At 51.6% G+C, this 23,484-nt stretch overlaps 1 protein-coding gene across 2 annotated transcripts; it reads right to left on the bottom strand.

The window, feature by feature from the left end:
• Positions 1 to 1,904: 1,904 nt before the first annotated feature.
• Positions 1,905 to 21,553, bottom strand: Gdap1l1 (ganglioside induced differentiation associated protein 1 like 1). 2 transcript variants are annotated; one of them, XR_007830498.1, is made up of 7 exons: positions 21,245 to 21,553; positions 12,752 to 12,944; positions 11,248 to 11,421; positions 5,528 to 5,625; positions 4,706 to 4,820; positions 2,325 to 2,971; positions 1,905 to 2,229 (listed from the first exon to the last, which is right to left on the bottom strand). XR_007830498.1 is itself a non-coding variant. In XM_051143738.1 (6 exons), exons 1-6 carry the CDS (start codon positions 21,422 to 21,424, stop codon positions 2,628 to 2,630), a joined length of 1,104 nt encoding a protein of 367 aa, XP_050999695.1. In that variant the 5' UTR covers positions 21,425 to 21,553; the 3' UTR covers positions 1,905 to 2,627. The 2 variants fall into 2 exon arrangements, 1 of the variants encoding a protein (XP_050999695.1); XM_051143738.1 differs by having other exon boundaries at positions 1,905 to 2,971.
• Positions 21,554 to 23,484: the final 1,931 nt, after the last annotated feature.

The following is a 23,484-nucleotide window of genomic DNA, read 5'->3' as shown; positions in this document are numbered from 1 at the left end:
AACCAAGGAGTCATTTTCCAGATAAACCCCAACTGGAGAGAGAGAGAAGTGATAAAGATCAGTGGAGGTCCAGGGATCAGTTTCAGAAACCGGTAGGATTTTCTTCCATTTCGTGTGTGTGTGTGAGAGAGAGAGAGAGAGAGAGAGAGAGAGAGAGAGAGAGAGAGAGAGAGAGAGAGAGAGAGAGGGGAGAGAGAGAGGCGGACTGAATAGGAGGCTGGCAATGATTACACTTAGATCTAATTTGTGTATTACAGTATGTGAGGGAGGATTGTGAAGGCTGGAACTGAAGGAAGCGTGAGTAGATCCAGGCTCCTGCCTCCTCCAGAGACGAGGCTGAGAGAAGGGCTCCGAGAGCCTCATTTTGGAGTGAGGAGGAGCATGCCCTCTCATAGGGTGCTCACCCCACTAGGACCCATGTGTTATTGCTCATGAGCAGAACATTCATTAGGACTGAGAGGGTATTCATGGGATGCCCAGTAGGGTGGACAGTGCCAGACTGTTTCTGTGTCTGCAGATCCCACCCTTGTCCTGTCCCGGCCATGGCTATTTTCATGTGTATGTATGTATGTTTTGCATGCCTAGTGCTTACAGAGGTCAGAAGAGATGTCCAATCCTCTGCAGGTGGAGTCGTAGATTTATTGTGGGCCACCGTGTGGGTACTGGGAATTGAACCTGGGTCCCTTGTAAGAAAAACAAGTTCTCTAATCTTCAAGCCATCTCTCCAGCCCCATCTTTTTGTTTTGTCTTTTTTCTTGACAGTAGGTCTCACATTGTCCAGGCTGGCCTCAGACTCACTACCTGAGAGTGACCTTGAACTTGATTCTCCTCTCTCTGCCTCTCAAATGCTAGGATTACAGGTGTGGCCCACCATGCCCAGTTTATGCAGTTCTAGGGGATCAAACCCTGGACTTCATGCATACTTGGCAAGCACTCTACCAACTGAGCCACGACCCCAGCCCTATTATTTTTCTTGTAACCTTGTTGTAGATACACAAATTTTTATACTTTATTTTTTTGCAAAATAAATAAAACATGTGTTCTCTGGAACAAGTTATATCCCCAGGTTGGGAGGGCCAGGCGTGGTGGCACACGCCTTTAATCCCCGCACTTGGGAAGCAGAGGCAGGCGGATCACTGTGCGTTTGAGGCCAGCCTGGTCTACAAAGTGAGTCCAGGACAGTCAAGGCTACACAGAGAAACTCTTGTCTTCAAAAATCAAAAGAAACAAGAAAAAAGGAAAGAGAAAAATAAATTAGGGCGGAGGCATGTGCCCTGGTCAACCCCAAGAGCAAATGTAAGCAAATGGACACACACTATAAACTGTGAATTCCTGTGCCCAAATAAGTGGCCTTGTAACAATGTGAAAAGCTTTGGCTGTAGGTGAGGCTGCACTCTGTCCTTTCTCAGCCTCCCAACTGCTGGGACAATAGGACATTGCCACCTTGCCAGGCTAGCTTGCTCTCCGGAAGAGCCGGGTCTGAAACCTCACACCTCTACCCCTAGTTCCTGACTTTAGAAATGAAAGTTGAGTAGACAGACACGGGTTAGAAATGAAAAGCAGTTGCTCCTCCTGGATGCTTTATTGGGGACTCTAAGCACGAGCGGCAGTGACACCCAGACCCTTTCCCAACATGCAGAAGGCACAGGAAAGTGAGACCCGGGGTGGGGGGCAGTGTGGAGGAGAGACCCCACTGCATGCAGTATGAGTTTCTGGGAAATGGAAAGGTGGCGGTCATGAGGGATGCACCCCTGCTCATGAGCTGAGACTGACCTTCAGAGGCGGAGGTCATGAGGAATGCACCCCTGTGCTTGAGCTGACTGACCTTGGGAGGGAAGGTCAACATGGCTTTTGCTGGAAGTCCTCCTACCTTGAAGGGTGGGAACTCAACTCAAGGTAGGGTGGGAACTCAACTCAAGGTAGGGGTGGTGGATGGCTGCTGCCTTTGGGAATTTCCAGGTAAGTATCAAACCTCATCAGCTGGCCAGTGAGGAAGGGGGTGAAGGGTGTGCCCATGGAGTTAGTTGGTCCCAGCCATGGATGGGTTTTGGGGTGCCACTGCTTGGCTTGAGCCAGTGCTGTCTCACTCAGTCCATGTCCAGGAGAAGAATGAGACCCCTTTGGATCTTCAGAGGCCTCCCACAGGGACCCTGGCTCTGCAGTCCCAGACAGAGGTACTGGTTAGATGAGTTGAGTCTCCATGTTGGCTTTGTCCTATAGAAGAGGTCTCTGCCAAGAGGGAAGGGAGGCTGGGGTCAGGCCCTCTGAGTCCCCAGCACCTCCCAGAACCTGGGCCCCGCTGAGTGGAACGTCCAGGGACTCACCTCAGATCCTAACCAGTCCCCACAGTAACGTCTTGAGTCCTTGAATCAGAAGAAAAGACATTCGGGTTGCCTTTCTCTTGCTTTCTTTCTGTGTCCTCTGGGAGAGCCGTGGCCGTAGTTCACGGCGTTGACAATGTCTACTTCTAAACTATGGAATGTTGTCACACTGACAATAGAATTACTAGGAAGAGGGGGCAGGAAGTTCTGTCCAGTGCTCATGGGACAGTGAGTTACTGAGAGAGGGATGTGGGAAGCACACAGCACAGAGACACCGCCAGTCATACACCAGGCCCCAGCCCGGCTCTAAATGTATTTTTTCTTGAGGTACCAGTAGGCAAAGTAACCCATCCCACCCAAGGAGCCCATGAGGAAGGATGCCCCGAAGAATGATGGCGGTTTCCGCTTGACCAGTCGGAACGCATTGGGAATAACAGCTGACAGCAAGGTGGTATGGATGTCCCCCAGGACTTTCCGGAAGGCAAAGCGTCTCTGGACTCTCTCAAAGAACGACTGCAGGTTGGGCCGGCTGCCGTCTTCCCAGTATTTCTTGGACAGTCCCAGGAACTTGAGGCGGTGCAGGGTGGCTCCCAGGAGTACATCCGCCAGGGTGAAGGCACAGCCACAGAGCCACAGCTCACACTTCTGCCCTGGAGAGGGAGAGGACACCTGGCTCTCACTTCCCAGAAGCCCTGGCTCTGGTCTGCCGGCCAGTGTCTCCTCAGGCCATATGCTTCCTTGTGCTGCCTCTGCTTTTCCTTTACGTCAACTGACTTGTAAAGATCTACCTTATATTTTTGTTTGTTTGTTTGTTTGTTTGTTTGTTTTTAAGGCAAGGTCTGATGTAGCCCAGGCTGGCCTCTGACTCACTATGTAGTGAGGATAACCTTGAGTTTCTCATCCCCCTGCCCTGCCCTCCCCCCTTTTCTCTCTCTCTCTCTTTTTAATTTTCAAAATAGAATCTATATCCAAAAACTGGTCTCAAACTTATGATCCTCCTGTCTCCGCCTCCAGAGTGCTGTGATTTCTCTCTGCATCATCACCCAAAACTGTAGACTGACATACCTACATACCTAGCTGCCTGGTTGATAGCTCCACCTAGTGTCACTCCACATTCCAACAGGGAACTCTGGATTGTCCTTCCCAGAGCATCAATGCAGTAGTGTCTCTCCACCCCCAGGGCCTCTGGGCGTCTGTGCCACCACCAACTCTTTTATCCACTGTCCCCCTAGTCAGTCTACTGGTATGCCTGATTAGCTTTCTCTTCAGAATACAGCCAGACTCGTGTCTCTTCTTAAGCCATGGCAGCCCAAACAGTCACTCTCTTCTATGCACGTTTCTTAATGGCCCCCCTTGCCCCAGCTTCTGCCTCCTTAAGTCTACTCTCAGCACTGCAGCACACAGAGGGATCCTGTTAAGATCTACGTGGGATTCTGTCAAAACTGATGCGTCATGGCCACAGCAGAACCCTGTGGCTTTACTGTGTGGCCTGCCCCCCTCCTCCCTTCCTTCCAGGCCTCAGAGTCTGCTTTCCCCTTGACTCTTACCCACCACACTGATCTTGCAGATCCTCGTGCCAAGCCCGATCTTACCCCAGGGCCTATGCATTGGCAGTCTCCTCTGCCTGGAACAGTGTTCTCCTACAGAAGTGACAGGCTCCTTCACATCCATAGATCCTTTGCTGTCTAGTCAAGGGGCCTCATGGACTATTAGTTTAACATGGAAGGGGCTGAGGGCATAGCTCAGTTGGTAGCACGCACTAGGCACTTGGTTTGAGCCCCTGACTTGAGCAAACCGGGCATGGTAGACCATCCCTGTAATCCCAGCATTTGAGAGGGGAAAGCAGGAGGATCAGAAGTTTAAGGCCATTCTTCATTACAAAAGGAGTTCAGAGCAAGCCCGGGCTACTGGCCAATGGGGCCAAGTGTGTGTGGGGGGGGACCCCAGGCTAGAGATGCTGCAAAGGGGTATGGTGGGCATGAAGCTGGTGCGTCAGCAGCTGTTGGAGCCCCAAGACATCCCCTTGCAGGGCCAGGTGAGACGATGGGTGCTAACACTCACGACATCATCCTTTCCACCCATGGGAGTAGACAGACGCATGCCATGCGCTGCCACCCTGAGTACTCTGAACGTCTTGTGTCATACAGTGTCCCAACGATTCTGTCATTCTCCCTGCTCTGTGAAGGATAGACTGAGGGCGGGACTTGGCAAGGCCACTGCAACCCCAGAACCTAAGTCTGCCTGAAGCCCCAGTTCCTGGTCCTAACCAGCTGGGAGGGCTCTGCAATCTCTGGGGACGGGGGCCAGAGCTGCGGATTGGCAGAGCGGGTAAGGTAAGGTAAGCAGGAGGCTGAACCCTTTAGTATGGCGTCCATGGCACCCACCCTCGTTCTCCAGTTTCCTCTTCTCCAGCTCTGCTTCGATCTGGTCCAGCACCATAGCCAGCTCCCCAAGGATCTTCTTCAGGTAGCTCACATCATCGTGTTCCAGGATCTTGGCCTAAGGGCGGGACAGGCAGATGCCCAAGCATGAGCTGGTCTCCTGGGACTCCTGATATCCAGAGATGGAGGAGCTCCGCCTAACATCCCCCCAATGCATATAACCCGCCCGGTGTATGGCATGGCCCACCATTGCAGTGCACCCTCATCCGGGACTGAGCCAGTCCAGTGAGCTTGGCCACTTTGCCCACATTCCCTGGTATGGGGCTGGAGCCATTGTTTTTTTCTCAGAGGATGGCTGCCTGCCTGGGAGGAGCCGTCTTGCTGCTCAGAAGCAGATGGAAGATGAACCCCCTCCACCCCCACCCCACCAGGCAGTCTGTAGCCAATGGCTGATTGATACAGGGTATTAAAGCATGGCCAAGTGTGTAGAACCTTCTACATTCCAGAGCTTTCTGTGGGGCCAGAGGAGGCTCGGCTACATCCCCTTTCCTTCCTCACCATGTCCTTGGAGCACTCTCTCCATACCATCTGATGTAAGCACCTGTGTTCAGGCCTCTGCTTTCAAACTAGAGGTTGGGAGTAGCCGTGGCATTCCATGGCCAAACAGCCAGGATATGGTGGAGAAGACATGACTGGAAGAGCAAGCCAGTGCTTTTTCCAGTCAAAGCATCTGCTGATCCTCCATTTAGAGCTGGTTTCTCCCAGTTGTCCCTGCCTGTGGGAGGACGGAGGGATGGAGGGAGGGGGTGTGGACAGGACACTCACCATAAGCTTCTTCTGTTTGGAAAGGTAGGGCTCAGAGAGTTGTGGTTCCTCCTCATGGTCCAGTTTCATGAGGTCTGTGGTGGCGTTGGCTAAATGTCCTGGGACAGAATAGCAAAACTCTTGTCTCCCTGCTCTCTAGGGCCTCTCCTTCCCACACGACCAGGAGAGGACCACCAGCCTGGAGCACATGGGGCCAATAAACCTTGCTGTAGGGGAGGCTGTAGCCTTGAGGAGGAGGAAGAGGAGGGGGAGGGGAAGGAGGAAGAGGAATAGGAGGCGGAGATGATGCTGGAAATGTGTAGAACCTGAAACCCAGGGCTGTTCACCTTCCCAGAATCCGTGCCTGGGATGTCTCCAGAGCCCCTCACCTCAAACCAGGCCCTGGAGGTTCTCCCTCCAGCACTCATCACATTTGCAATCCCCATCCTGACCTTCACTGCTCAGTGCCCACCTGTACCTCCTACTTGAGTGAGTTTCACAGGGTTTGCCATGCAGCCCAACAGGCCTAGAACTTGCTGTATAGACCAGGCTGGCCTCTACCTTGTGGGGATCCTCCTGCCTCTATCTCCTAAGTGTTGGTCTAGAAGTTTGCATCACTCCACCCTTCTCCACTCTCACCCACTGAAGAGCTTCTGTGCACACACTCCTTCCCTTCCCCCTGCCTACAGCTCCTCCTGGGCCCTTCAGATGTTGTCCCAGCTCTCAGCTTGCCCTCAGAAACCATCTCTCAGCTGCTCTGTCTCTCACTGAGCTGCCCCCCAAACCCTGTCCCACCAGGTACATTTCAGACACTCAGATACATTTCTATGTGCCAGACCATTCCAAACCTCCTAGCCCACATCTCCTTTCCTGGAATAACCATGTCCTCTACACTTTTTTTTCTTTCTCTTTTTCCCTTATTTTTGCTGGACAGTGGTGGCACACACCTTTAATCCCAGCATTTGGGAGGTAGAGGCAGATGGATCTCTGTGAGTAAGAGGCTAGCCTGGTCTACAGAGCATGTTCCAGGACAGCCAGGGCTACACAGAGAAAATCTGTCTGGAAAAACAAAAGATTTATATATATATATTAAGTATGTTTTGCCTGCATGTGTGTCTGCACACATATGTAATACTCTTAAGAGTCCAGAAGAGGGCTTCAGAGCCTCTGGAGATGGAGTTTACTGCTTTCGCTGCCTTGTAGGTGCTAGGAACAGAACCCAGCTTCTCTGCAAAAGCTACAAATGCTCTTCCCTGCTGAGCAGTCTCTCCAGCCCCTTGAAAGCCTCCTGCTGGATCTAGCTAAACGGCTCCCTCTATGAAGTTTCCCCTGATCTTCCTGGTCTGACCTTAGAGCCTTTGTTCCCAGTGCTCTGCAGACCCCTGCCAAGAGACGGAAAGCTACCAACCAGGGCTGCCACAGTCAGTCAAATGGCTCATCTGTGGCCTCTGTGAATGGTGTTCCTTGCACAATGCAGTGCGCAGCGTGTATTGTTTGCCAGATGTGGTGACTTGGATGTTGGTGTACTTATCTCTCCTCGCAGTCTCTGAGCTGCTGCAGTATAAACCTCACCTCTGTTCCCTGAAAACCCAGGGCAAGCCTGGGCCAAAGCAGGACTCAGTGAGCGTGGAAGGAAGGGAGGGAGGGAGGGAGGGGTGAGCAAGAGTGTGAGAGGCTGCAGCCCTCTGGTGTCTGAGGCCTCCTCACCTACCTCCCACCATGGCCTGGTGCAGTAAACACTGTCAACTGGCTCCTCTAGCTGTGGGTTATATTAACTCTCAGTGATGTTTTATGAATGTGAAAGTCAAGCGATCCCTCTCTTCTCTTCTTTTCTCTCCTCTTCCTCCTCCTCCTCTCTCTCTGTCTCTCTCTCTTTCTCTCTCCCTCTCTCTCTCTCTCTCTCTCCTTCTCTCCACGGCTGCCCTTGTGACAGTCCTTAGAGTATGGGGAAGACCTTAGACTACTTTTATAGTCCCTGTAAACTGGCTTTGATCATCTTCACCCTGTGAGGTCCCCCCTTCCCCACTCCCTGTGGGATCCTGAAATTATCTCTGCTCCCTCAGAGGGGTGAAAACGAGGCCCACTCTGAACCTTGCTGCCTTCCACATCCCATGAGATGGATCAGGACAAGACGAGGGCAGTGCCCACAGCCCAGACTGGACAGGTCACTAGTAACTTAAATGACAGCCAAGGTTTCATACCTCCTCTTCCAGGGCTCTGTCTTTGGAAACCACAGAGCTGCCCATGTCAAGGCCCATCGTTCCTCCCCCTCCTCCAGGCCTGCTCCTCAAATCCACACCAGACTCTGCTGCTGCCCCGTGCTCCACTCTGCCCCATTATGCTCCCTTTGGCTCTGCACACCCTGCACCTGTCTTACCCCACAACCTAACGTGATCCTCCCCATCTCTCACAGATGTGCCTACTTGTTCTTTGATGTTGTCACAATCCCAGGTCCTAGGATTCTGTGACCCTGGGACCTCTGTATTGTCCTGACTCTGATACTGGAACTAGATTTTTTTTTTTAAGTTTAACTAATTGATTTGCATATAGGTTACATAGACATTAAAAACATACATAGGGGCTGGAGAGATGCCTCAGCAGTTAAGAGCACTGGCTGCTCTTCCAAAGGACCCAGGTTCAATTCCCAGCACCCACATGGCAGCTCACTATTGTCTGTAACTCCAGTTCTAGTGAATCTGGCTCCATCACACAAACATAGATGCAAGACAAATACCAATGCACATTAACTACAAATTTTAAAAAATTTAAAAACCTACATACTTAAATAGGACTTCATGAAACTGAAAAGCTTCTGTAAGGCAAAGGACATTGTCAATAGAACAAAATGGCAGCCTACAGATTGGGGAAAGATCTTCACCAACCCTATATCTGACAGATGGCTAATATCCAAAATATATAAAGAACTCAAGAAATGGGCTGGAGAGATGACTCAGAAGTTAAGAGCACTGGCTGATCTTCCAAAGGTCCTGAGTTCAATTCCCAGCAACCAAACGGTGGCTCAAACCATCTATAATGAGATCTAATGCCCTCTTCTGTTGTGCAGGTGTACATGCAGGCAAAACGCTGTACACATAAATAAATAAATAAATCTTTTTTTAAACTGGGTGGGAAGGGGACTGAGGTGGGGATCAGGTAAGGGCAGAACAAGGGTGGGAGGTGAGAGGGCTGGGAGAGAGAAAGGAAACCCACGCACAGGGGTGGGGAGGTGGTGACATTTCTGGGACAAGCTGAAGACCTGTGATGGGGGAGGCTCCTGGGAGGGTATGGGGGTGACTCTAACTGAGACTCCTGGTAACAAGGGATATGGAGACTGAAATGGCCACTTCCTATAGCCAAACAGGACTTCCAGTAGAGGGTGAGGGACACCAACCGACCCACCAAACCTTCAACACAAAATTTCCCCATGCCTACGAGGTGTGCAGGGATAAAGACGGAGCAGAGATTGAGGGAAGGGCCAAACAATGACTGGCCCATTTTGAGATCCACCCCATCCATGGGAGAGAGCCAACCCCTGACACTATTAGTGATACTCTGTTATGCTTGCAGACAAGAGCCTACCATAACTGTCCTTTGAGAAAGCTCCACCCAGCAGTAGGTCAAAACAGATGCAGCGACCCACAGCCAAACATTAGGCAGAGCTGGGGGAGTCCTATGGAAGAGTTGGAGGAAGGAGAGAGGGACCTGGAGAGGGCAAGATCCATAGGAAGATGAACAGAATCAACTAACCAAGGACCATGGGGGCTCACAGAGACTGAACTACCAACCAAAAAGCATGCATGGGCTGGCTTGAGGTCCCCTACAGGTATGTAGCTGATGGGCAGCTTGGTCTTCATGAGAGTTCCCTAGCAAGTAGAGTGAAGCCTGTCTGATATGGACTCTGTTGTCTGTGGATCCCTTTCCCCTAACTGGGCCTCAGGGGAAGAGGGTGCACTTAGTCCTGATGTGATTCGATGTGCCAGGGTGGGTTGGTGGGGGAGGTCTCGCCTTTTCCGAGGAGAAAAGGAGGGGGGAAAGGAGAAGAAGATGGGACTGGGAGGAGAGGTGGGAGGGGGCTGTGAGAGGGATGTAAAGTGAATAAATAAGTAATTTTTAAAAACTTGGCAAAAGTAAAGACGTGTAATAAAAATAAATCTCACTAGTCAGATGTGGTGACCAACACATCTGTGTTCCCAGGATTTGGAGGCAGAAGGATCAGGAGTTCAAGGTCTACCTCAGATACATAGTGAGTTCAAGGCCAGATTGGGCTATGTGAGACTGTCTCGCAGACCCCCAAAACAAAGCAAAACCATAATTCCCTCTCTACCCTCAGACTCTGAGCTCTGTTCCCTGCAGTACAAACTACTGAAGTTTCTTGTACACTTTTCCAGAAACATCCCTCGCACTGAGAGCCCGGGGCATTCTTCAGTACTTGCTAGAGCAGGAGGCACGTTAAGTGCTTGGTCCTCTCCTCTTTCCACCACTCATTAGTGTATCTCTGAGAACATTCTATGTGCCTAGTATTTTTCGACAGCTCCAAAATGAATTTGCTTGGTCTCTAGCTTGTGGACACCAAGGCTGTTTCCAGGGATATTTCTCATTCTGCTGTGGTGGATACCCCCACCATCCCTTCCCCCAAGATGGGGATTCTCTGTGTAGCCTTGGCTGTCCTTGATGCACTTTGTAGTCCAGGCTGGTCTTGAACTCACAGAGATCCACTTGCCTCTGACTCCCAAGTGCTGGGACTAAAGGCGTGTACCACCTCACCTGGCAGATAGCTTTGTATGCACTTCTTGGTGCATGAGTTCAAGAGCGACCTTGGGATAATCTTCAAGGCATGAGCCTTTTTGGCATTTGGTACAAAGTGCCTCCACCCCCAACTCCTAGCTGTCCATGTTTCCTTGGTCTTGCAACGTCACCATGTGACCTTGTCTTTGCTCCCAGGTGACCCTGGGATGGCAGAAGCTGTGCTTACCTGTTAGCAGCCGCATCGAGGGTGAGGCTGACCGAATGGGAACAGCGGCATAGACATAGCTCCTGAGTCTTCCTCAGAGGATTCTACAAGTTAGGCCTGAGCTCCACAACCTGAATCCCTCCCCCCGCCCACACACACCTTTGCACATCAGTGGGACAGGAGGAGGATGGGGATGGATAGGAGGCCAGCACGCGCTGAGCATCTAGGACCTATTAGACATGGTCATGGCTCTTCTGTCTAGAGGACCACCAAATCCTACAATAGAACCTAGACCCAAATCTCCATGAATAAACTACTTTTTGGCCATCTGGCTGGATCTAACTTTCATCCACTGACGGTGGGCAGGATGACAGTTAGGAGAGTACATAGATGACCTTGGATCAGAAAACAGAGACCTACTGGGCGTCTTGCCATGGCTGGGCAGCCTCTTGTAGAAACCTCAACCCTGATGCCACTCAGTGTTCTTGGCTACCTATGTAGGGCTCTTCCCCAGGGCACTTGACCTCAGGTATCTGCAGCTGGGACTCCCCAGGAGGTCTCACAGATGTGCAGAGCTACTGTTGGACAGGCATCTGTGCACTCATGTGATTGGGGTGGCGAGAGTGGGGGGGGGTGCACGGGAGGAAAGACAAATGGAGAGAGAGGGAGGAAGGGGACAGATGAATAGAGAGACCCCAGAAGTGGAAGTGTGAGGTGAGAGGGGAAGACCTTCCATAAGGAAAGAGGGACTGGAAGGGTGAATGGGGGGCTCTGTGGGGGCAGGACTCACTGCGGATCTCGGCCGTGGCGTACTTGGGGATCATGGAATCCGTGGTGAGCTCAGGGTGCAGGATGCAGCCATGCGTGTAGGCGTCCATAGGCAGAGCATCCAGCAGCTCCCGGTACTGCAGCACTCGGGCATGTTGTGGGCTGCCTGCCTCAGGCATCAAGGCCACCACATGCTCTGTGGATACCACCAAGGGCTGGAGCCAGGTCTATGTCTGGCCCCACCTAGATACCCACCCCCTAGGAACCCAGGACCCCAAATATCATGTCCAGGGGTCCCAGACCAATCGTTCTGGGACTCAGCCACTGGCAGTTAGGAATCCTGGTGACCCAGTAGCCCTGGCTACTCTGGGCTTCACTAAGCTGTCCCCATGGGGCCTTCATGATGCCAGATAGTAGCCAAGTGGAAGTGTATGTCCAATGTTGCCTGCTCTCCATGGGCTGAAGAGCTGGGTGCTTAGAACTTAAGCTTCCTTGTCTTGGAAAATAATTCATATTTATGCTTCTTTTTTTTGGGCTGGTATCTCACTGAGTTTGCAGCCCAGCCTATTCTCAAATTGGAGATTCTCTTGCCTCTGCCTCTAATGTACTGGAAGTGCAAGGCATAAACATGTGCTTCCATACCCAGAAACTTTATATTCTTTTTTAAAAAGTTGTTTTGAGATTGGGTATGGTGGCACATGCCTTTAGTTCCAGTACCCCAGAGGTGGAGTAAGGAGAATCTTTGTGAGTTCTAGGCCAGCCTGGTCTGCATAATGAGTTCTAAGTCAGATAGAGTAAGCTACAGAGTGAAGTTTTATATATGTGTGTATACATGTATGTGTGTGCGTGTGTATACATATATTCTTAAATTGAGATGAGGGCTCAAATTGGGCTATGTAACTGAGTCTAGCCTTGAACTCCTGATGCTCCAGCCTCCACCTCCTAAGTGCTTAAATTACAACCATGTGCAACTGTATCCTACTTGCGCATTCTTGCTCTTAAAAATAGTACAAGCCCTGGGCCCTGAGCCCACGGTCTCAGCTGTCTGAACTTCTGCCACAGGCGGCAAGCACCGAGCCTTCAGAGGCCAAAGGGAGGCGAGTTTTAGGGGGTCTTGTGTCTCCAGGGTTCCAAGTTGCCTGCCTGAGAGCACACCAGTGGGGTTCCTGGGAGTCTGGTCCTGACTATGCTTATAGGGTTGTAGGGTGCTGGGCCCTGAGACATTTTGATCCTGTCTGTAGAAGCCTGAAGGAATCCTGAGGGCCAGGGCTGAACTTGAGTGAGGTTCTGGAGAAGGGGCGGGGCTATACCCCAATTGATCTGGGTCATCTGGGCCATGTCTTTCCCTGGGGTGCCAGGGAGAGGTGTGTGGCTCCAGAGGCATCTGGGCCCTGGTGGTAGCCCTGTGTGGTTTCTTTGGTGGAACACTGAGTCCTGCTTAGGGCTTGCTTAGATTTAAAGATGCTGTCCGAGCCCATGGGATCCCTGTCGCGTGCCCGGCCCACACCTAGGGGTGCACAGCATACCTCCTGTGAAGGTGCGTTCCACGTAGTCAATGATCTGGTCGTAGTCGCTGATAATGTTGTCTCTGTGGATTATGACCGGCACCTCCTCACCCAGGTTGAGCCGCATGAACCACGGTTCCTTATGCTCGCTCTGTGGCAGGCTCACATCCCTCTCTTCACAGGCCAGGCCCTTCTCTGCGATCACCAGCCGCACCTGCAGGTGCCAGGGTCAGAGCGGGGGGGAAGGCGGGTGGACACAGGGGACACTCTGCCCGGGTGGGGGAGGCATGCAGGAAGGGAGGTCAGAGGTCACACACAAGAGGGGACACTTGCTTGCAGACCATTCTTGGCCACTTGGGTGGGTGGTGGGCTATGGCCAGGGGAATGTGCTTTGAGGGCTGGAACACAGGGCAGCGCTGCCTGGTGGCTGAGGGGCTAACATGTTGGGCTGAGGTCCCATCTGTGCAGGTGTGGGCAAGTTGCCAAAACCCCCAGGGCCAAATGAAAGTATTGATAGTTCCAAGTCCGTGTCTGGCACACAGAGGGTGCTCAGTTCGTGCTTATTGTTACCACAGTGCAGACACTCAGCTCCGACTCCAGGGGTGGATCTGGCCAGGAAACTCAGAAATTCCAAAGGCTGTCATAACTGAGAGCTAAGTGCCACAAATGATTTGGGGGACAAAAGTGAGGTAGAAGATAATGTGGCCGTGTCCATGCAGTCCCGAGTGGCGCCAAATACCCTCCCATCTTGATTGCCTGGTTGGATTCTGGCAGCAGCAACCAGAGGTGGGCATAACAGGGGTGGGGGGCAGCCAAAAGCCAAGAGAGGGTAGGCACCATGCCCCACATCAGACAGCAGCTTAGCAGCCAGGTTATAACAGGAAGCAATGGTTCCATTCAGACCAGGGCCAGTTTCCTCTAGGAGTTCCTGGGGCTTGCCTCTCCCGAGCCTTCCCTTATGTCTCTAGGGGGCTAATGAGGCTGGACACACTCCTGACTAAGGCTGGGTTTGGGAGCTGGGAGATGCCTAAAGCTCTTGTAGCCCTCACATGTGGAGGAAGACTCAGGAGGGAGGATAGTCTCATCCTAGATCCTTGGAAAACAGGTAGTGGCAATCTACTCCAACACTGCCCTCCCACCCCCAAAAGAGGTAGAGGCCGTTCTTGAGCATTTGTGTCTGCCCACACTACACATGGCAAGTCCTAGGCTGAGCATCCCAACCCATGTGGGAAAGACTGTAAGCTTTGTCACAGGTAAAAGCAGTCTTGGTGGGCTTTACCTTTGGACACCCCATGGATACCCTGAGATAGACTGGGTGGAGCCATCCTGGGCCTGCCTGGAATTCAGGAAGCAGACCTGGGGACTCCACCTGGACTATTGTGTTTCTAATTGACCCTCAACAGGAGAAGGAGACTGCCCTTTGCAGGTGACACAGACAGGTGAAGAGGAGAGAGCAGCAGCAGGTACAGGCGGGGCACGTGGGTCAGTGAACAGGGTGGACCAGCATGCAGGCCAGAGACTAGGGACCCGTCCCGTGGAACGGATACTGGAAGGTTCACTCTTTTTTCCCTCTTGTGTAAGCTAGTTGGGTTGTATAATAAAGTTTAATTGTTAAGAAACAGAGCCTACAAACCCCCTCTGAGGTTCCAGGTTAGTATCAGAAAAGGGGACCTGGCGTCAGAATTACAGGCTTCCTGTGTCTTTTCCAACCCAGAAGATGGCTTTAAAAGTCCCCTTACTTCTGGGAGCCTCCTGCTACAGGGAGTCCCACTGTGTTCCCTCCGAGGGCTGTGGAAGGAGCAAAAGCTCCTCCTGTATGACGTCCCAGCACATAGTAGGGACAATTGTGTTAGCTGCGTGGATTAGACCAGGTATTCTGGCTAGTCTCTTGTTTTTAATCACAGCAATGGAAAACTAAGATTTCAGGTTTGGGAGACACAGACTAGAGTCATTTGGAAAGGAGGACTCTCAATTGAGAAAACAAGAAGATGCCTCTGTGAGATCCAACTGTAGGCAGGTCTGTAGCACATTTTCTTGATTGATGTGAGAGGGCCCAGGTCACTGAGGACAGTGATATCTCTGGGAAGATGGTCCTGGATGTACAAGAAAGCAGGGTGAGCAAGTCAGTAAGCAGCACCCCTCCATGGCCTCCGCTGCTGTGCTTGCCTCAAAGCTCCTGCCTTGTTTTTTTGCTCCTGCCTCTGCTTCCCTCAGTGATGGACTGCCACCTTGGAGTTGTAAGCAGAAACAAACCCTTTCTTCCCTAAGTTGCTCTTGGTCAGTTTTATTTTTATCACAGCAATAGAAAACTAAGACACCGAGTTTGGGAGACAGAGAGACTTGGTATTGAAGTCTGGCTCTATTGTATGTTTGCTGTGTGATTTGAAGAGCCACTTGACCACTCTGACCCCTGGTGAGATAAACGATTTATTTCTGTTGTAAGGTTGGTGTGAGGTTGAGATGGAGTGGTGTGGACAGAGTCCCAGCACAGGGAGTTAATCCATGGTCATAACATGGACACACACACACAGACTGCACACTCACTTGGTGTCCTGGAGCCCTTCATGACCCACACTCACAGGTATTGTGAACGTCTTTCCTTCTGTTTGGTGGCTTTGCAAAAGGAGAGGTAGTTCACCCTTGAACTTCCAACATTGAAGCTTTGAGTGCTCCTTGGCTAAAAGCTAGTTCTAAAAGGGGTGGCTATGGTGTAGATGGAACCCCTAGGCTAGACACAGGGTCCCAGCTCATCTTTCTGGCTCTGCTGTATGGCTTCAGCAGTCATTGAGCCTTTCTGGGCCCCCTTTCCAGCTTCTTCCTTCCTTCTTCCCTCCTTCCATCTCTCCCACCCTCTGAGATAGTGGGAGAGGTGTCCGGTGCTGCCAGAGCCAGGAAGAACTTGTGTAGTGTGAGCAGCCTGGGGCAGCATCTGTTTTTCTCTAGGTGTGTGAGTGGGCAGGTATGAGTGGGCAACTGTGTTTGCATGTGTACACTATGCTTGCAGGAGTGTAAAGGAAGCGTGTCTACTCAGCCCGGTAGAGTGTGTGTGTGTGTTCATGGGCAGGGTATGTGTGGATGTGCACATGTGAGCCCATGGTGGTGGGGGTGAGGTAGGGAGGGGTGTACCCTGGAGAAGACCCTATGCTTTGAGGTGGAGCTGGGCAAGACAAAACCATGTTCCATATTCCTGTGTTATCTCTGGCCTTTGGCTCTGCCAAGTTGAGGGGAGGGACTCTGAGTCAACCTGGGACTTCCTAGTGGCTAGAAAGAAGACCAAACCAGGCCTTTGCTCTTTTCCTTTCTATCCTGTCAGGGCACCTTTCCCCAGAAGCCACACTCTGGCCTGTGCCCTGAGACTCCCTTGAGGGAGTCAGGTACCGGCTTCTGCCTGGGGAGGTACTATCTTTAGAGACACAGTAGCCCTGCGCGGAGCTGCCTCAGGTCACCCTGGCAGATGGCCGAGGAGGCTTTCACCTTTAACGGAGCTGAAGGCCAGAGCTGTGCACCATCCTGCAGGAGAGCGAACCCGGACAGGAAGCAAGGCCCAGGGGAAGGGCACACAGCCACCACAGCCATCTGCCACTCAGTCTCCTGGAGATTTGGCCAGACACACACTCTGTGTGACCATCTCTGGGGGCTCTACCTCCTCTGTGGGTGCCTGGAAAGTTTTTTCCGTTGCTTCGTTGGGATGGCACACAATGCAACAATGGTTGTCGGCTTTTCTACCCAGTAATGCAGTTGCTGTGTGACTTTGTAAAAGTCACTTAAAATCTCTGAGCTTTATCTATTCTTCCAATGTCCCCTCCCCAAGTAAAGTTCTTTATGGGCAGCTGCCAGTTTATTGAAGCAAATACTTTTTTAAAAAATTGTTTTTATTTTTAGGCAAGGTACTTTTTTTTTCTTTTAAGACAAGGTCTCTAGCTCAGGCTGACCTCTATCTCCCTATATAGCCAAGAATGACCATGAACTCTCACCGTCAGGCCTTTATCTTCCCAGTGCTGGGTTTACTAGTATGTGCCCCTACACCTGGTGTATCAAACACCAATGGCTTATGAATACACCACTTTTCAGTACTTGTTCCCTGAGGATCTACAAGCCAGGCCTTGTTCTGAGTGCTGGAAGCTGTGCGGGGAACACAACAGACCCTGTACTGCTATTTCTGATGTGGTAGCAGGACAGATGAAGATAAAATGTCAAGACAGCAGAGCAGGGTCACGGGTATCAAGGTGTCAGAGAGACAAGGGCAGCATCCAACAGGAAGGCGCATCATTAGGCAGGCCTATGAGGATGTAACACTTCAGCACAACTCTAACAAAGTGATGGAGTGGTCCATGGGAGGACCTGGGCAGGGAGTTCCAGAGCAAGAACTGCCGCTGCAGAGGCACAAAGCAGAGCTACGGGGATAGGTCTGAAGCACCCAGATGCCAGGATGGGTGGGTGAGGCCCAGGACTGGAATACAAGAAGGGTTGTGTACTGTGGCTTAATGAAGACTCCCAGATTTTGGTGGGGCGGGGGCGGCCGTGTGCAAATAAATACGGGGAGTCCATGAACCAGGACGGGAACGACAGATCCCTTTAGTGACAGAAGCTGCCTGGCTGCTATCCTTTTCTTCAAGGATGTGGGCAATAAAGTCTGGTGTGGGCGTGGCTTCACAGTTGTTGCAGTCACTCAGAGTATGTGTGTACTCACTGGGACTTGAACGCGACCTGCCACCCGATTGTGTTAGATAGCGGGCTAGTGCAGAAAGACAGGTCATCACACACAGCAGCGGTATTCAAAATAGTTCCACTGCTGACCTTGAAAGTGACTGGTCCTCTTTCTGCTCTGATAACTCAATCATGACACATTGTTCAACTGAAAACAGCGTGCTGAGAAAGGTCTGTGGGCTTTCTGTGATTCGTCCTGACTCCCCATCAGGTTAGAGTCCTTGGGGCCCGTGGGAGGACTCTGGGTCTCTCCTGGAGGGACTACAGAGCTACTGTGGGTGCCTGAGCAAGGCAGGCCCAGGAGTTTGAAAGGCAAGGTAATTAGTTGCCCTTCCAGCTCTTCCATGGCGTCAGGAGGACTGGTCCCTGGCAGGACCCGGACCTAAAGCTTTTAACTTTAGGGTCTGAAGGCTGGGCTAGGGCTCCTCATGGACACAGCCAGGACAGTGGCCCAAGAAGATGGGACAGAGGAACCTTGAATCAGGCATGTGGCAGAGGGCAGATTCATTCTCAGAGAAATAGCAAGATCATCACCAGGTCATTCTCTTATATCCTGCTGGTCCAGACGCTGCACTGACAGCCTTACGTGAACGTAATCGCATGCTCCCTACAGATACTCGGGGATCTGGTGCCAGTGCCTACGAATACCCAAGCACTGCCAATAGTCAAACTTTGCAAGAGGAAAGAAGTCCAGAGACTATGAGTAACCGTTGCAAGTAGCTTAATTCTTTAAAAGATTAGCAGATAAAGGGGAGTGGGGTATAAGTAAGTATGTGTGTGTGTGTGTGTGTGTGTGTGTGTGTGTGTCTAAGGCAGAGGCCACTGGGTTAGGAAAGGCTTTCTTTCTGTATGAGGAAGGATGGGTCCTGGCGGCTTGTAGCTTATATATTTTCCTATTGAGGGAACTGAGGTCCAGACATATCCAGTTAGTGGAGCCGTGGTCCTCTGACTTTCTGATTTTTGCCCCTCTTGGCTTCCCTCTTTCCCTGGGAGGTAGAGGAAACTGGAGAAGGAACATCCTTAGGAGCCATGTTCACATTTCCAGGATGCAGTCACATCTTCTTCCAAACCCCATGGCCTCCAACCACCACCCATGACAGTGCCTGACCATTCCCTGCCAGTGTGCAGCTGTGTAATACAGGTGCTCCATGTGTGACCACGCATGACACCATTCAGCCCTCACACCATCAGATGGAGTTGCCATGGTTGCCACAAAAAAAGTACCAAACAAAGCGAAACCTACAGAGGTGATGACACCCACAGGGCCATGTGGCTGAGGGGGACAAGGATTGAATCTGGCTCACGTTGCAACTGGTGTCTACATGGCAGTCAGTGATCACAGAGTCCTTGGCACATGCCATGTACTTCCTAGGTGATGCCCAGAAGTCCATGTACTGCCTCCTTTCAGTGATTTTTATGCCCTGTTTACCAAATGCATAAATGAGACAGGAGAGGCAAGGTAATATGTGCATTACTGCTAGACAGGGGAAGCCCAGCTGTCCGGGCCCAGAGTCTAGGCTTTAGGCTCCTACATGGTCTTGCTGCCCTTGGGGTCTACTACAGTGCCCAGTGCTCAAGGGAGTGTCGATCACTCTCTGAGATAGGCCATTTCTGCAAGTACCAGCTCAGGTACCACAAAGGACATGCTTCCCAGAGGTACCTGTGGGGAGAGTCTGCTGCAAGCATGGCCTCAGAGCCAAAGAGAAAGATGAATGCGCCAGCTGAGTTCCTACTGCACACCAAGCTCTTAACACACACACCTGTATTCTGGAAATTTCTGCCTGCCCCCCTCCCCCCGCAGCAAGGAAATCTGCAGGGGCCAGAGAGAAGGCCCTATTTGCAGGTGAGGATGTTGAGTCACAGCCAGGTGAAGTGATTTGCCCAGAGTCACTCAGAGGGTGAGCAGCCAAGAGGAGATGAGCCAAGCCATATGGCTGCCAAGCCTATCCTCTTCCTGTGTGCTGCTTGCAGGCTGCTATGTGTCTGCCCTGGTGGAGGAGGCAGGAGGATGCCTAGGCTAGCTTGGAAGACATGTAGCCTAAAGCAGTGCTGCTGTGAGAGGTCCCTTCCCTAACTCCAGCCCACCCAGGCCTTGTGCTTGGGCTCAATGGTGAATCTTTCCTGGGGATAGAGTAGAAGAGGTTCTTGAGGGACAGCAGGGGATGCCTCCACCTGCCCCACATTGTGTCCCAGTCCCTGAGGCCTGCTTCCTGGAGATCTGGATTGGGAAAGTTCTGGGATCTGGAAGTCAGTCCGACCTATCTCCAAATCCACAGTACCTTGTACAATTTAAGACATGCTCAGAAATCAAATATGTGCTTGGTAGGCACATGCAGAAAGCATGGACAGGCCTCAGAGTGACCTTGGCAAAATCTGACTCTTCTTTATTTAGCAGTTTTTTTCCCTTAATGTTGGGACTTGAGCCCAGAGCCCCATTCATGTTAAGCACAAGCTCTTCCACCGAGGTGGTCCCCATGCCTTCCCCTAACACTTTCAGGAACCCTCACACCCCTGTCAGCAGAGCCTCCGTCCCTCACCAGACACCAACATCAACACTGTTCACAATTCACTTCATCTTCACAGTAGCTCCCTGTGGAAGTGACGGTGTTTGCCCCATTGTGCAGATCAGAAGCACTTGGCCTTTGGAGAGGCAAACAGGGGTATCCAAAGCTTCATAGCTGGCCAGTGAAGAAGATGGCTCTCCTGCTGGGCTCTGCCTGGCCTCAGACTCAAGGACTCTAAACTGGGTGACCAAACCCTGATGGGTGGCCCAACTTTCTCGGTATCACCAAGATTAGCCTCTGGAACAAAAGCCATCTGGGGCAGAATCCCCAGCAGGCTGTGTCTTATCCAGGATCATGAAGTGATTTCAAGGCATAGTGGAGTGTGAGAAGAGCCAGCCTGGAATACTGTTGTGTCACCCCTTAAACAGTCCCTCCAGCAACTCTACTGAGGGGCTGAAGTTCCTATTATTACCTCTATCACTATCCTATCTTCCAGGTTATAAAACTGAGTCTGGACCAAAACACAAATCTAAGTCTTTGGTTTCCAAAGCATTTATCTCCAGCAACAATTCCTGACCCCCCACCCCGCCCCCAAATGTAAACTGGCTAGGAAAGCTCTAGTAGTCTGGGAACAACTCTGGGCTCTGGCCATGGTGCTGAACCCACAGGCTGCAAACAGCACCCAGGATGAGAGACTGAGTCCCTTAGAAGCAACTGAGTATTGGGGCACAGTATTTGGTCTCACTACCACAAAGCAGGAGCCCCAGTGACAGCATTAGGGTGTACTTTCAACTGCCTTTACCACAGAAAGTAGGGGAGTGGTCTAAGGGGCCAGAGCCAGTCTGTATCTTTAAGACCAAAACACAGATCTGATGGGCAAGCCAGCTGTCTGAGGGGATGGGTTAACTCCTTCTTTCTCAGCTCTAGCGAAAGGGTGACGGCTGGCGACAGGCTTTCCAAACCCTAGAATGAAGAAGACCCCAGCCAGAACGAGGGCCTGGGAGCTGTGCTCTGCGGGCTCACCATGTCTGGGGCAGCGGGTGGGGTCGAGGCTGGCCCAAAGTGAGGTTCCCTCAGCTCAGCCCCATCAGGCCGCTTGCTGGCAGGGCCGGTCTGTCCCTGGCCTTTGTCTCTCTGTTCAGGTGTCCCCAGGAGGGAACGAGGCCTAAGGAGATGCTCCTGGAATTGGGGCTGGGCTCTGCGGCCAGGCAGACAAGACAGTTCCCTCCGGGGAACCCCATGCTATCTGCCCTTCTCGCCGGTCCCCTCCCAGCCTCCTCCCCGCACCCGGTGCCCGCTCTACCTTCTGCGAGCTGAAGGACTGGGTCCAGTGATACAGAACCAGGCTCTCCTTGGGCCAATGGGCGGGGCTGGCTGCCTCCGGTGCGTCGGGGGCCTCCACTGGCTTGGCTGCATCGCTCTCTAGCGCGGAGATGGGCCACCAGCTGCAGTTGGTGGGGGTCAGGTTGTTGGGGGTCGCCATGACAGCCCGCGATCCGAGGAGGAAGGAGGCAGCTCGGCGGCGGCTCGCTGGCGCCCAGCATCACATGGCCTCGTCGAGCCTGCCCCTCTCTCTCCTCCCCCTCCCCGCGATGTCATTACTCACTGGGTGCAGGGGGAGGGGCAAGGGGATCCCGGGGCTCTTTCCTCCTCCTCCCAGCTGTGGGTCCTCCCTGAGGGCCCTAGGGAGGGAAGGATGCGGAAACCAGGGCCGCGCCCCCCAGAGCGCTCACAGCTGGCCAGTCACCTGCCAAAAACTCTACCACCATAAAGCATTTGTAACCCTCAATCTTGCTAAAGCACTTCTTAGTTTAGATAAATGGCAGTATAGAGGTCTGTTTAACCCTTTTCCACAAGTAGTGTCTGGAGATTGCTCTATCTGAAACTGCCGGTTTCGTTTTCTGACTTCCAACAGCAGAAGGGTATGAGCTACAATTTATTAAATCACATTGGCAGTTGCTTTCTGTCCAGGATGGCAACTAAGGGCTTCACAGCTGTCGACCTCTTTGGCCTGTTTTACAGAGGAAGAAAGAAAGGCTGGGGGGTGGCGGGGGGTGGTGGGGGGTGAGAAGTGACCTTGCTGAAGGTCACTGAGCTGCTAACTGTTGAAGCTGAGATTCAAACTCAAGGCTGGCTGCATGCAGGACAGGACCAGCTGGTGATTCAGCAGTCCTGCGAGCAGCAACTCAAAACCTTTCACGGAATCATGTGTCTCAGCTACGTGGACACGACTTTCCCAGATGAGGAGGGGTGCCATTGGTGGGGTCCTAAGTCCCACCTTTTCCCCAGGATACGCAGCCAAGTAGGAGTCTGTAGGATTTCTTGAACGTTCTGTTCCTTAGTAAACCCATGCTTCCTTTGGAGAATATTTTTTTTGAGACTTATTTATTTTTATGTGTATGGGTGCTTTTGTCTGTATGTATATGTCTGTGTACCATCTATATGCCTGGTACCTTCAGAGGCCAGAAGAGGGTGTCAGATCCCCTGGAACTGGAGTGTCAGACAGTTGTTAGCCACTGTGTGGATTTGAACACCAGCCCTCTGGAAGAGCAGCCAGTGCTTTTAACAGCTGAGCCATCTCTTCAGTCCCAGAATATTATGTCTTAGTTTACTTTTGAGAAGTGGACCCTGAGAAAGTAGATGAAAATATAGTTGCTGGCTGGGTGTGGTGGTGCATGCCTTTAATCCCAGCACTTGAGAGGCAGAGGCAGGTGGATTACTGTGAGTTTGAGGCCAGCTTGGTCTAAAAAGTCCAATACAGTCAAGGCTACACAGAGAAACTCTGTCTCGAAGAAAGAAAGAAAGAAAGAAAGAAAGAAAGAAAGAAAGAAAGAAAGAAGATACAGTTGCTGGTCGTTTAAGGAGGGGAGAAGTTCCTTGGGGCAATGTCTGCAAATGTCCCAGAGTTTTACTGAGAACCACTGTCTCATGTGCCCTGTTGTCAAACCCTGTTTTTATGAGTTCATGTAACTGGGAGAGCAGGCCTCTCAGTTTGCTACTTGGGGCTCTTGGGCACATCACCTCACAGACTATATGTGTGTGTGTGTGTGTTAAAGAAATGGAGTTTCTTCCTTCTACTAAGTAAGCAAACTTCTGCAGAACCCATCTTTTCCTTTATGCCATCGCTGCCAAGAAGCTTGAGCTGTGTTGTCTAAATCTCATTGTTACCATTAGCTTCACTGTTCAGGAATTTTTTTGTCATGCACTGTGACTTTTTTTTTCTTTCTTTCTTTCTCCTTTGAGCGTCTTGTTCACAGTTTGATTTTGCAAAGACAGACACTATACTAGTCAGGGCTCTCTAGAGGACCAGAACTGACAGAATGAATGCATGTCACAAAGGTGGGTTTTTTGTTGTTTTTGTTGTTGCTGCTGCTGCTGTTGTTTGCTTTTTGTTTTTTGAGACAGCGTTTCTCGGTGTTGCCTTGCCTGTCCTGGACTTGATTTACAGATAGACCAGGCTGGCCTAGAACTCACAGAGATCACCTGCCTCTGCCTCTGCAAGTGCTGGGATTACAGGCATGTGTCACCGCACCCAGCTACACA

This window comes from Acomys russatus, chromosome 4 (genome assembly GCF_903995435.1).
Source record: "Acomys russatus chromosome 4, mAcoRus1.1, whole genome shotgun sequence".
Classification (NCBI taxonomy): Eukaryota; Metazoa; Chordata; class Mammalia; order Rodentia; family Muridae; genus Acomys; species Acomys russatus.
The sequence above is the reverse complement of the archived record's forward strand: the minus strand, read 5'-3'. Positions and strand labels throughout refer to the sequence as shown.

Excerpts from the sequence above, each read along its gene's own strand:
- Gdap1l1 (XM_051143738.1), bottom strand. The coding sequence starts at position 21,424 with ATGGCGACCCCCAACAACCTGACCCCCACCAACTGCAGCTGGTGGCCC. Across the intron at positions 12,945-21,244 it reads AGTCCTTCAGCTCGCAGAAG|GTGCGGCTGGTGATCGCAGA; the intron begins GTAGAGCGGGCA and ends TGGCACCTGCAG. Across the intron at positions 5,626-11,247 it reads CGCCACGGCCGAGATCCGCA|GACATTTAGCCAACGCCACC; the intron begins GTGAGTCCTGCC and ends ATTCTGTCCCAG.